The 13,358-nt window shown below is 41.8% G+C and overlaps 1 protein-coding gene across 9 annotated transcripts in view; it reads left to right on the forward strand.

The window, feature by feature from the left end:
- SUPT20H (SPT20 homolog, SAGA complex component) overlaps positions 1–13,358 on the forward strand; it is a 991,190-nt gene that overhangs the window by 775,991 nt on the left and 201,841 nt on the right. For all 9 annotated transcript variants that reach the window (XM_044073324.1, XM_044073326.1, XM_044073328.1 and 6 more), the window contains one exon: positions 10,726–11,035. In XM_044073324.1, the coding sequence (XP_043929259.1) occupies positions 10,726–11,035 (310 nt within the window). The remainder of the gene's footprint in view (positions 1–10,725; positions 11,036–13,358) is intronic.

Consider the following 13,358-nt stretch of genomic DNA (forward strand, 5'->3'; position numbering starts at 1 on the left):
AGAGCTGGCACTCCCAACCAGAATAAAATGTAATGGGAAGTTCAAAAGCAAACTACCTTGGTCATCTACCAATGTAAACAAACTTTTTTTACTGTATAATTAAACTGTGCAACATATCCAGAACCCCACATATTAAAGATAGCATCAGGAATGTTACTGGAAACATAAGTACTATTGGATCTGTTAAAGCAGCTTATAAATGTACATTGGCACCTAAAACGAAGAACAGTTATAAATCCTTTATCGACTTTGGGAAACAAAGGAATAACACCCAGCACTGCTCTGAACTCGTTCATAAGGACACCACCTATTTGGACCCAACAGACATTGCTAACATACTAGCCAATAAATTCAGTGCAACTTTTGCCCCAGAGACTTCCATCCCAATTCCACATATCTCAGACTCTCTTAAACCCCGTCATCACAAAGGAAGATGTACAGAAGGTACTTTCTAAGACCATAAATACATCCATTCATTGGGCCCGATAATGTGCACCTTTTTTCATAAGCAGCAGCAGAGTCCATCCTCAAACTGTTTATACTATGTATAATCAAGGGTTTTGTCCCTGAAGTTTGCTGTACTGCAGTAGTGATATTTCTGCACTAAGGTGCACTATCACTGACCCTAGGAATTAAAGACCTGTCGTCATAACAAGTCTAATCTATAAACCCATAAAACATATTATGAACTGTTGAACTGTGATAAGAAAAATCTCATTCAATTGGACCTGTAGCAGTTTGGCTTTAAGGGTAGATCATGAATAATGAGTTTGGTAAACATCTTCAAGAGGGTTGCATACAAGCTGTTGACAGCACCCATGCTGTGCACACTGCACATCTCGACCTGGCAAAGTTGTTTGACACTGTACCCTGTGCTGGCATTGCAAAAGGAGCTTAATGCTTTAACATGTTATCCCTGTATGCTAAGATGGATAGCAGACTGGCTAAACGTCAGAACCTACACAATGCGAGTGGCAGTGTTTCCTCAAAGTATGAAGATGTTTAGTTGTGTCTCCCAGGGCTTGCTCCTGGAACCCTCCTCCTTACGAGATTTATTTTATGATCTTCAATCCAGAAGCCAAGACCTCTGGCGAACTAAATTTGCTGATAGCTGCAAACTGTGAGTTATTGTCCGTTATCCCTCTGATACGCAAATCCTTCAGCAAGAACATACACTAGTAAATACTTGCTGGGCTCTCATTAGTGTAGTATTGTCTCACTTGGTAGACAGCCCCTCACATCGTTATGCAGCCTAGACAACATCTCACTTCAGGGTGATTTTAGAGACCTTGGAACAGAGACCTTGGAAAGTGTGTTGATAATTCACTCACATTCGATCATCATGGTAACAGTAGTCCAGAAATCTTTCTATTTAGCACAGGTAATTAGCTGGAGTGGAATATCCTTTAAGTTGAAAAAAGTCTTTCTTCCTTTATATTCTTCATTGATTAGACCAGGCATATTAAGTACAGTGTCCCATTGTGATGTATATCTGCAGGCATCTCAATCAACTAGAAAGGCTCCAGAGGTGCCCAGCTATGAAATCACAGACTTAAAACTCTAAGCTACCAAGAGAGACTGGAAGCACTGTCCCTTTATTCAGCATCTTTCAGATTCTTGAGGGAAGATATATGCCTTGTCTTGCCTACTGAACCATTAGGGACCAAATTGTCCTAGATGTCCTCTATCACCACAAGTTTTAGTTCCAGCAGTACGAGATCCAGGGGGCTGACTATTCACTAGAAGATAAATGAGATAGGGAGGGGGAGGTTTAGCATGCAGCACCTCCCTCACCTCTGGAACAGACTACCCGTGAAGCGAAGACGGTGGATGTACACGATCTTCATTTAAACCTGGACCTGGATGATTGGATAGTTCAGCTTAACTGGCATGGTCGTCCTTAAGAAGGGGGAGGGTGCAATCTTGAGACTGGTACTGGTAAGCCATAGATGGTCTTATGACTCAAATGCCTTGTAATTCCTGTCATTCCTGTGAGGAGAATTGTAGTCAACAAAATACATTTTTGGCTTGCATTATAGGCATAGATTTTCATATCTGAGGGTAATATCAGAATATAGACAGAGAGAACCTTTCCTCCGATCCATCCGTTATTACTCTTTCTACTGAAAAGCTTTCTAAGCTTCTGTCTTCTGATGTTTTGCCTACAGATGCAGACAACAGAGCCATTGATAGGTATGGCAAGAAAGTGTATACTTCTACCACTTGGGAGTCTTATGCTAGCAATAATAGAGGCCCCATGTTTCTAGATTTAATTACCACCAACTCGGTTGGTCAAATTGTCCAAGTTCCCACCAGAGGGAATGCTATGTTTATACTTGTAATAACAAATGTTGCCACCTGCACAGCAATCATCAAGTAATGCCAGGCCTTCTGTGTTCATATCTGGCCACCAAACTGTCATCTTTTCACTCAGAAGTAATACCAGTCAGCTCCAAAGCCAACATCGTATCCCTGTCTGAATTGAAAGGTGCTCTTCTCTCTGCTGATCCAGTCTCTGCAGCCACCACATTTACTCAGGAATTTTAGAACCAGTTCAGCCAGTTTATTGATAACTATTTACTAAGTTCAGAGCCAAATCCTAATGTCAGAATTTCCAGGTAAACAAACAGTATAATAGGAGAAAAAAAAGTATGTGCTTCATGTAAAGGATTTTCCACCTCCAGTCAAAAGGATGTTTGTAATAAGCAGAACTGCAGAGTTCTCAAATGCAGTTAGAAAAAGTAAGGCTGAAAATTAATTCAAGGTAGCTAAATTTTCAGAGGATACGCAATAGGCCTTTTTCAACTCCACGTATTTTGATGTCAGAGCTATAGCTAATGTCCTTGCCGACATATTTTTGCTTGCATATTTCTCCCCCCACTTATTTCCCTGTTCCCCTCCCTGAATTTCTAAACAATGCTGTTCTCATTAGATCCTGGAAGCTGTTATCAAAACTAAAAGTATCTGCTCTATGAACCTGACAGGATGCAAGGTTGCCTTGTTGTAAGCATAAAGTGTATTATTGCTGAACCCTTTTTTTAACCTTTTCCCCCCACTTATCAATGTGATATATGCCTGAATTATGGAAAGTAGTGGTTGTGGTACCTCTGCATACAGGTGGTATTGTATCTGACCCTAGAAGATATATAATCCCTTTAGCCTCATTAGTATCATCTGTAAACTGATGGAGCACAATAGTCAGTTTTATTAACAGCAGATGTGGTAATGTAAAACTCTTGACCTTCAATTGTGTGAAGGTCAGGTCTTGCCTGCTTAATTTATTTGAATTCTGTTGAGGGTATGCCTGATGCCACTGATGGATGTCATTTGGTTCATGCTGCTTATCTCAACATTGCTAAGACATTGTATACAATTTGCCCAAGATGCTGTTATTGATAAGTTCTCCAGCTTAAATATTAACTTTGCACCACTCAGTGCATTGCATACTGGCTGTCAGACTGAACACAGAGTGACAGATGGTGGTGTCTTCTCATCCAGTGAACTTAGACAGTAGTGGTGTGCTTCAGTGCTGTGTGTTGGCCTCCCTTCTTTGCAGAGTCTTCTTTAATGTCAAGGTAGATGTGTAAAGTCGTAGTGGGTGCAAACCTGGTACCATGATTGATTGCCTATAGACTCATATTCTCTGTGAGGGATGGAGTTCTAGTCAATACTTCACGGTACAACCATGGCCTTAGATTTAATGCAAAAATAATAGTGTATCCCATTGTTTTTTTCACATAAATGGAAAGTGCTTAAGGTCAGTATTGTCTTTAAAGATTTGAGTATATTCATCAACGGCAAACCAGTTATTTGATCATCAAGTATCAGTTATTGCAAGGAAATATTTTTATATTGGCCAGTTAATTATTAAACATGTATCTTCTACAACAAAAGATGTCCTAGCCATCTGTATTCTTACCTTACTGTGGCAATCTTGACTATAATGCAGCGTTTGGTTTGAATGCGTCTCCAAATATATCACACAAGTTTAAAGACCTCAACATTTCCTAACTAAGAAAAAAAACAATTCTCACATTTTTTCCTTGTCATAGACACTCTTTACTAGACATTTTCTACTTCTGAGGTACTGACAGTGTTAACACTAGACACAGTTTTCAACTTACATTATAACATAAGTAGGACTTCTTGGAAGAGCGGGTTCATTACCTAGAGGATTCCCTGTATGTGGAACAAGCTTCTTTTGTGTGGCCTGTTAAAAGAAACCATCTTGACAGTTGAATAGGTTCACATAAATTTACTTCCCATGTTAGAAGCATGAGTCCTTATCAAGGGGGGAGGTAATGCCTACCAGCTATAGTCCCTAGTATATTGCAAGGCTATACAAGGTCATTCAGGCCACTTGCCTAGTAATAACCTATGAACCCGGATGCACTGATGACATTTATCAGAGGTGCTCTTCACCTGCACTCATGCATTGGTGTCAGTTTGTCTTTGGGATTTCAGTTTCACCTTGGAAAAGATTGATGTGCATTACCTTTGTTTAAATATTTTATCTTACTGTGGTGTGTTTTTCCCTTCACCATTAGCCTTTTTCTCCTCCTGGCTAAAATCTCTGAGTTGCAGGCTTTTTTGTTAGTTCCACTTTTTTTCACAAAGATTGTCATCTTTTGCACTGATTCACAGTCGCTGGTCTCTGATTTCACCTGAAATCAGTCCTAACACTTGTCAAATGTTTAACAAATAAGGTAAATCTTGGAGAGGTTCTGTTAAACTGATTTGCTGTTCAGACATCCTCAAACCTTACCTGTCCAGGACATCTGTAATCAGAAAAACATAGCAATTATTTGCTGCCAGGACAATCTGATCTCAAAGCAGACAGTCTTATTGGCTTGGAAACTTTATCAAGCCCCTTCTCATTTTAAGTCTCACTTCACTAGAGGTATTATCTGCACATACATGAATGAAACGCTGCAGTTTGGAGGTGATGTCAAAGGAGATCAGCCATTAATGAGCTGCTCATCTATGAATAGCCTAGGTCTAAGTCTGCCATTCTGTCAAGATGTTGCACAGTGCTCATTGCATTACATTTTGAATGCTAATTAACCTCTGTCAGGTGTTACATACTTTACTGTAACTCCAGGTGTTCTAAGGATTTTCAGTCAGCAGTCTGGGCTGCGCCATCCAACCCCTTTGCCCATCTTTGGTGCCTGTAGGAGGGATATTCTTCTTCATCTCCTGACTGGTTTCAGTGTTGAGGCAAGCAAAGAACGGAGGGTTAAGAGACATGCCCTTTCCTTTTATTGGCACATTTCTGTTTATTTCAGTCCCAGGACTCCATTGAAAACGGGCTCCTTGAAGCCCAGTGGACTATCCTGGTAAACAAACTTCAAATAAATAAATGTTCTTTCTTCCCTTTCGATTTTCCTATCTTGCCATCCCAGTCATGCAGAAATGGAATGTGCTTTATGAAAGCTTCTGTTTGCCTTTCCAAGCAGACACACACTGTTCATGACTTGTGCCTTTTTATTTCAGTGTACTTTAACATTGGGTCTCCTTTCCTCTTCGTAATTTTTTTCACCCTTTTTTGCAGAGAACTGAAAAAGCGACTACTTTCCAGATATAAGAATATTTTTGCTGTTTCTACCTGTGCGACCTTCTTTTCTTGCTGTAAACGAAGTTTAAACTGCTATTTTATCTGTATTGACATTACCTGCACTTAAGTTAAAGTTTTGTTTGTTTAATTTTACTGTTGAGGCTGCCCACTCAAGTGTGCTAGCATGTGCATTTGATATACTGCTGTTTCCCTGCATTTTTCTGTAGTTTTCTTACAAAAAAAAATATATATATATATATATCCTTGTTTTCCCGCCTTTCCTTGACTAGAATAGTCCAGTATACAGGCTTTGCTGTATTCTGGTCTTTGGGATAGTTCCTGTGTTGCCCATTACCTTACTTGGCTAGAAGGAAGTTTCTTTGCTCACCAGTGGCAGTGGGGAACCTTGAGCAGCCTATCCGTCCCTGAAGGAGTGACCTCAGCACAAGATCTAGTAGTAATTGGTTGTTTTGGACCATTTAGCTCTTTTGAAGTTCCCTGTATAAAAATCCGCATTTGCGCTATTGTGCGCATAGCACAGCGCCAGTTAAACAAGTTTAAACTATTTCTGGCTCCGCCAAGTCTGCACTTCAGTTTTTCCCTTAAAACTGCTCTACCTTCAATAAAATCAGTCTGTTCTCTATCTAAAAAGCCCAGCACTTGCTCCTAAAGCATTTTTACACAGGTAAAGCACTATTGAACAAAAGAAAGCACTACATCCACCTACAATCCCCTCGAGTACCCATTTCCCTTTAGGTCCTTTCTGACTCAGCACTCAGCAATCCCTTACACTATTCTAGCATGTCGAGAGGTCAATTACTGACGTCCTCTCCAGTTCAGCTGGTGAATCTGGGAATCTTGAGGCAATGTTATAACTGCCTCATGTACACAGACAACCCTCTCCTCCTCCCAACAAATACAAATATATGTGAGAGATGCAACTATATAGCCAAACTGGAGGCTGAGCTCTCTCGACTCAGTACTGGCAAAACTAGTCAGGAGGAGAAGGTAACTACACACACCACAAACCCAGTCTCACATAGACCTACCACAACTGCAAACCAAACGCATAAACACACAAAAACATACTCGGAGGCTCTAATTAAAAAATCTACCAAAACAACAGATTGCCTCCAAAGCAGACATCCAAGCAACCACTACCTCAAAACATAGCACATGCAACACATAGTTCACAAAGTCAGTGTGTCAAACAGTCACAGCCCTTAAGGCCAAACAACATGCCTGATACACTTTTAATAGGTGACTCCATAGTCAGACACACTGACGTCCCGCTCACCAGACTGAACAAGGAAAAGGTTACAGTAAGCTGCCTGTTGGGTGCTAGAATCCGCCACATAACACAAGCACTCAAGTCACTCCAAAGCAAGTACAAATATGACTCAGTCATTGTCCATGCCGGTGTGAATGACCTGAGACGTACCTTCCTGGACTACATGAAAAGAGACATAGAGGAGCTCTCTGATTATGTAGCCCAGGCCGGTATGACCCTGACCCTGAGCAGCATCTTACTCTCACCAAGAATGATGCCACAGTACAAAGACAAAATGATCAGTTTTAACAATTGGTTCAATTACTGGTGTCATTCTAAGGGGATCTAATGTCTGTCTGCTTGGGATGACATGCTTGACAAACCACGCTGCTTCGCAAGGGACGGTTTGCACCTGTCACCCCTGGGCTTCCGGATATTGGCCAAGGCTCTTGCCACCCCCATAGTGTCTTTTTTAGGCAAGGCTCAAAAGACAAACCCACCTCCCTAGAAAACACAAGTGGAAAAAAACTAAGGGTAATGCTGCTCAACGCCAGAAGTCTAAACCTCAAGATGCATGCTCTCGAAGCCCTCCTCACTATGGAGAACATCGATGTCTGTGCAGTGACTGAAACCTGGTTCAAGGCTCCTGAGAGCACCCCAGCACTACCAGGTTATACATCATATCATGCTTTTCGGCCCCAAAACTTGGACCGAACCACAAAAGGAGGGGGAGTATCCATATTCATCAAAGATACCCACACCTCCAGGTTAGTGGCAACGCACGAAGCATTGGAGACCATCCATGTGCAACTAACCGTAGGCAAAACTGCCCTACAGTTTGTAGCATGCTACAGACCACCCTCTCAAACTCAGGAACCCCACTCAGCCTTCCTGAAGACACCGGAGAGTATGAATGTCTCTCCAAATACCATCATATTGTGAGACTTCAACTACCCAAACATAGACTGGGAGCATTACTCAAGCCCCAACACCCTAGACCAAAGGTTCCTAGAATTCATAAACTCAAATGCGATGGAACAACTAGTCACCACTCCCACAAGAGGCGATAATATACTAGACCTGATCATCACAAACATGGGGACACAATGCTCCACACCGGAAGTATACCTCTCATTGGTGAGATCAGACGATAAATGAATCTCACTGGAAATCCACATCCTGCCCCCACCCCCAGCACAAAAGACCACAGTGAAGAATTTCTTAAAAGCTGACTTCACACTTCTTAAGACTGAAGTGGTAACCTTCAAGGCCCCTGAGCCAGTGGAAACCACAGCCCACACCACTGAATCCTTTATAAACACTTTCTGCGGACACCTTCAAGAATGCATGGATCATGCAATCCCAAATAAAACCAAGACCCATTCCCCCAAAGGCAGGCTTCCTGTCTGGTGGACCCCAGCCATTAACAAGCTTTACAACAGGAGGAGGAAGCTACTACATGACAGAGCAAAATCCCCAAAAGGGAAGGCATCTCTGATCAGTACTAGCAAAAAACTACGATCACTCATAAAATCATCCAAGGCCAACTTTGAGAGAAAAATCGCAAAAGACACTAGACAATCACAAGGCCTTCTTTAGTTATGTTAGAAACCTGGGTGGAAACTCCCAGATATGCTCAGAGTTAGTCCAAAATGACAAAAAATACACTGAACTCACAGACATTGCCAACATACTGGCAGACAGGTTCAGTGCAAATCCCCCCCCTCCAAAAGGAGAAATATCTATCCCAGCAGAGTGTAGCCTCCCTGACATCTCAGATGCCCAGGTGAGAGCCGCCCTCTCCAAAACTAAAAACACAGCATCAGTGGGACCAGACGGTGTCCCGGGTTGCGTGCTACATGAACTCCAAGAGGAACTAAACCCGCACATAAGGCTGCTGTTTAATCTTAGCTTTACTACAGGATACGTACCCAAAGAATGGCGTACAGCAACAGTAGTCCCACTCCACAAAGGAGGTGCTTCTACGGACCCTGGAAATTACCGCCTCAGAAGCTTGATGAGCTTGGTCTTCAAAGCAATGGAGAGGATCATTATGGAACTCATAAACAAAGACATTGGGGACCTACAGACACTGGATCCTACCCAGTTTGGCTTTGTCAATGGCAGATCCTGCCTTTTGAACCTGGTCGACATTTTTGAAACAGTCACTAAGGCCATTGATGAGGGTAAGGCAGTTCACACAGCCTACCTTGATCTTGCAAAAGCCTTCGACACAATACCCCACTCGGGCATCATAGACAAGCTCACCAGCTTAAATGTAAACCCATATGTTATAAGATGGGTTGCAAACTGGCTCAAGGACAGAACCCACAAGGTCAGAATTGCTGGAGCCATGTCAGACTCTAAGCCAGTCACAAGCGGTGTCCCACAGGGCTCGGTCCTGGGACCCCTCTTGTTCGGCATTTATTTTTCTGCGGTGTAAGCAAACATAGGAGGATTGTGGCTGACAAAGTTCGCAGATGACTGCAAACTGGGCGCCATAATTGATACTCCAGCAGACACAAGCATCCTTCAGAAAGGCCTCATAGAAACAGATAACTGGTGCCAGAGCCATGGCCTTAAACTGAACGCCAAAAAATGTATAGTCATACCCTTTGGGAAAAACAAAGTACCCACAAATTACCACATAGGTGGGAATCCATTAAGTACGGAAGAAGTAATCAGGGACCTAGGGACCCAAGTTGACAGTAACCTCTCATTTGACACTCACATTGCCAAGGTGGTTAGGAAGACGTTCTATATTACCCACCTTATCATGAAAGGATTCACATCTAGATCAAGAGAGGTCATTGTGCCCCTATACTCTTCCCTTATCAGGCCTAATTGAGTACAATGCCCCATTTGGGATGTACCTTACCTGACAACTGCAGCAGTTAGAAAGACCCCAAAAGTACCTCACCAAGAGGATCAAGGGTCTCAAACATATGTCATATGCTGCCCGGCTGAAGAAACTCCAGCTCTATTCAGTCGCATACCGCCTACTCAGAGGCGATCTATGCCTGACGTACAAGGCCATGTCCAATCCGGAATTAATGGACATGCTCCACCTCGGAAAATCCACCAGAGCCACGAGAGCGAGAGATTTGAACCTCAACACAGAAATAAATAGGACGTGCTGGAGGGACAGATTCATAACCCAGAGGCTCCCTACACTCTGGAACAGAATCCCAGTCCATGTTAGGCAGAGCCCCTCACTGACTCTCTTCAAGAGAAACCTTGACGAGTGGATGGGAGATCGTAGGTTTACCCCAGGGGTCATCTCTGTGTCACTACTAGACAGAGGCGCAGTAAACTAAACCCTAAATGGGCATAGTATTCTCATTCCAAGGGGTGGCGAAAGCCACACACACTCTGGCTAGGCTTATAAATGCCCTAGGGCAGATAGCCTAGTATGAACCTATGAACCTATAAAGAAGTACAGATATTAAATGAGAAAGATTATTCCTGCCTCATGACCTGTGTTGTTTCATTGCATAATTTCCTACCTTTAGAAGCTTTGTTAAATTCTGAGGCGAACATTGCAGTAGAGCCATGATTGCAAAATAGCTTTTACTTACAGTAGGTTTGCGTTCTTTCTACATACAGATAAATACATTCATGAATTGCACTTTTTTCATTGCTGATATTTGTTCAGGTTTAACAGCAGTGGGTTTAAAATGTTTGAAGTTTAGAGTTAAATGCATGTTATGTACACTGTGAACATAAAACTCCCGCATGGAGTACTGCATCTTTACTCTTTACGTTTGATATTGAGCTTTTTGTGTGCCACTTGTGTTTAACAGTTTTTGGAATTAAAAAAACAGTGATATCTTGAATATTTCTAAAGTATAGAACATTTGTTTGCAGTAATCTAGTGGTGGTTGTTTTTCTCAAAAAACAGGATCTGGAACTCCTAAACAATCGCCGACCAATACCCCTTCTTCGACCCCACATCCTTCTGATGTTCAGGGTTCAACTCCTTCTGTTACTCCTTGTGTCACTCCAACCCCACAGGATGCAGGATTTTCTCCGCAGTCAGCCTTATTAACTTTTACTCAGCAACAGCAGCAGATGGCACTGAGCCAGTCACTACCTGTAATGACCATTCCACTCTCCACTATGGCAGCTACCAGTACTACAGGAACTGCTTCTAGCCAGGTCATGGCAAACCATGCAGGACTCAGCTTCATCAATGTTGTGGGATCCGTGTGGTAAGTTTCTTCTTTACATCTTGATCTTCTCATATATTTCTGTTTTTGTAGCGTGCACATTTTTTATTCTTTTTCATTCTGATTTCTGCATAATTTTATATTGTAGCCTGAGAAAAGCAGGCGTTTGCATCTGAACTGAGAATCTCCTGTGTGCTAAATAAAGTACAACTTCCACAATTGTTGATTATGTTCGGCAATTCCTGCTGTAGCCTTGGCATTGTAAGTTTGTAGGATTTCTGGAGAGTGGGCTAACAAAACCCTTTATAGGGGTAGGTACAAGTTATAAGGTCTGATGCAACAGCTGCTTATTTTGACTGGAATGGGAAACAAGATAACTTCTATAAAGACATACAGAGTGCGGCAGTGTTTCTTAAGAAGAGACATTAAAAGGCTAGGGACTAGGCAGGGAAACATTAATAACATGAATGACGCTTCCTTTTGGGAATAAGAACTAGAATAAAGTATCGATAAGGAGTGTGGTGAGACTGAGAAGCACAAGATATAAAAAGCCAGTGGGAGCAGGTAAAGCAGGATAACGATTATATCACAGTGACAATCTTACACAGAAGAGGAGAGGTCATGTGTTACTTTGATGAGCCTCACGGCACCAACACCAGCGTTCTGTAGGTGGTGGAGGCTTTATCGAGGACATGTGATAGGGCTGTTGGAAAGGGTGTTATGGAAAGGAGTGAACATGGTAAGAGGAATGCAAGACTGAGTTCTGAGGAGAAATTTTTACAGCTGAAGATGACATGTTTACACAGAATTAACAGGAACTGTAGTGATCATGTGGGATTCAAAAGAAATGGTATGGGATTGAAAAAGGAGATATGGCTGGAGATTGAAAACCTCGCTTTCTAAAACAGGTAATGGGTAAGTTATGCATCACAGAAGAGGGTGATAAATCAGTTCACTGGGTTGCCAGGTGGCTGTAATGGGGCACACGAGCATAGAAAGGTTCAGTGAGGCATGTGGTAAGTTGAAAATGACTAACATTTTAGACAGGAGAGAATAGCATTGTGAAAGAGGAGGAGATGATAAAAGTTACAGCAATTTCCATGTTGCCTTTAGTTGAAGTGCAATGCGGGGTTATTTGTGATGTTACTGAAGCCTTCCAGGGACGAGACATTGCTTTAGAAACTTATTCCTTTGTCCAGGAGTCAAGCTTTTTTAGGGAGTTTGATTTTTCAGCCTTCCTTTTCTTAAGTTTGTGAAGGGATTTAATGCTACTTCTACAACCTTTTAACACAAAAAGACACAGCAAGCTGCTGGTAAGCCAACTTTTAAAAAGTAATAACAGGGTTACAAAGAAAGGAGGACCAACCACCAGAATAAAGGATTGCTTAATAAATGTGAATGACTATCTCAAAAATCCAACCCCCATCCCACCCTGGCAAGCATTTAATACTTTCCAAACATGTGAGCTTCCATTTCTCTGTTTGGCATCAGATAGTTTCAGACAAATGGGTTCTGAAAGTGATTCATCATGGGTAAAGGCAATATGAATTTTTCCCTCATTTTGTAGGGCTTCCTCCTCATCTATTAGGTCAAACCTCTTTTCTCTCCTGTCATTCAGCATCTGCTGACTCACAGGGTTGATAACTGCCCCTTCTCCTCTGACAGAAGATTTTTATTCCAGAATGTTTGTAGTGCCAATAAGCTACATAGAGAGCGGTTCTGGATATTTCTTTTTTAAACCTATTTTTAATAGTGCCCAATTTCAAAATGTTTATTTTCAACCTTTTTTCCTCTCATTCCCCCTTTTAAGTTTTCTGGTGACCTTAAATTCAAAAGATGCGTATCGCATTTTTGTAACTCCAGACTTCTGACATTTCTTAAGGTTTTCGCACTTTCTGCTTGCTGAATTACTCTTTGGGCTATCCAGTGCTTAAGGGGTTCACAAAGTGTTTAGCTCCAGTGATGGCCTACTGCAGACTGCAAGGTATTCACATTTTTCTTTAGACAGCTTGCTTATCTTTGCAGTCTTTTCAAAGTGTCAGGAATCTCTCACTTAGGTGAGAAATCCAAAAGTGTTGCTTAACTCCTCACAGGATTGTTTTCATAGATACCTTGGTTCAAAGCTTTTCTTCCAGAAGATCAAGTGGATCTGCATTTAGATCTATTCCTGAGTTTTTCCACTCCGATAACTGTCTCGGCAAGAGAATTTCTAGAATACACTAGGTCTTATGGCATTTGTGATTTTTATGATTCTTCAAGCAAGACTCCACAGGAGAAAAATACAGTGGTACCCAAAAATCAATATAGTCCAGTCATTAACACCCCCTGACATTCCAGAGTCCAGTTTTGGGATTTGCGAGAAGGA

Source organism: Protopterus annectens, chromosome 5.part1 (genome assembly GCF_019279795.1).
Source record: "Protopterus annectens isolate FY-2018-M chromosome 5.part1, PAN1.0, whole genome shotgun sequence".
Lineage (NCBI taxonomy): Eukaryota > Metazoa > Chordata > Ceratodontiformes > Protopteridae > Protopterus > Protopterus annectens.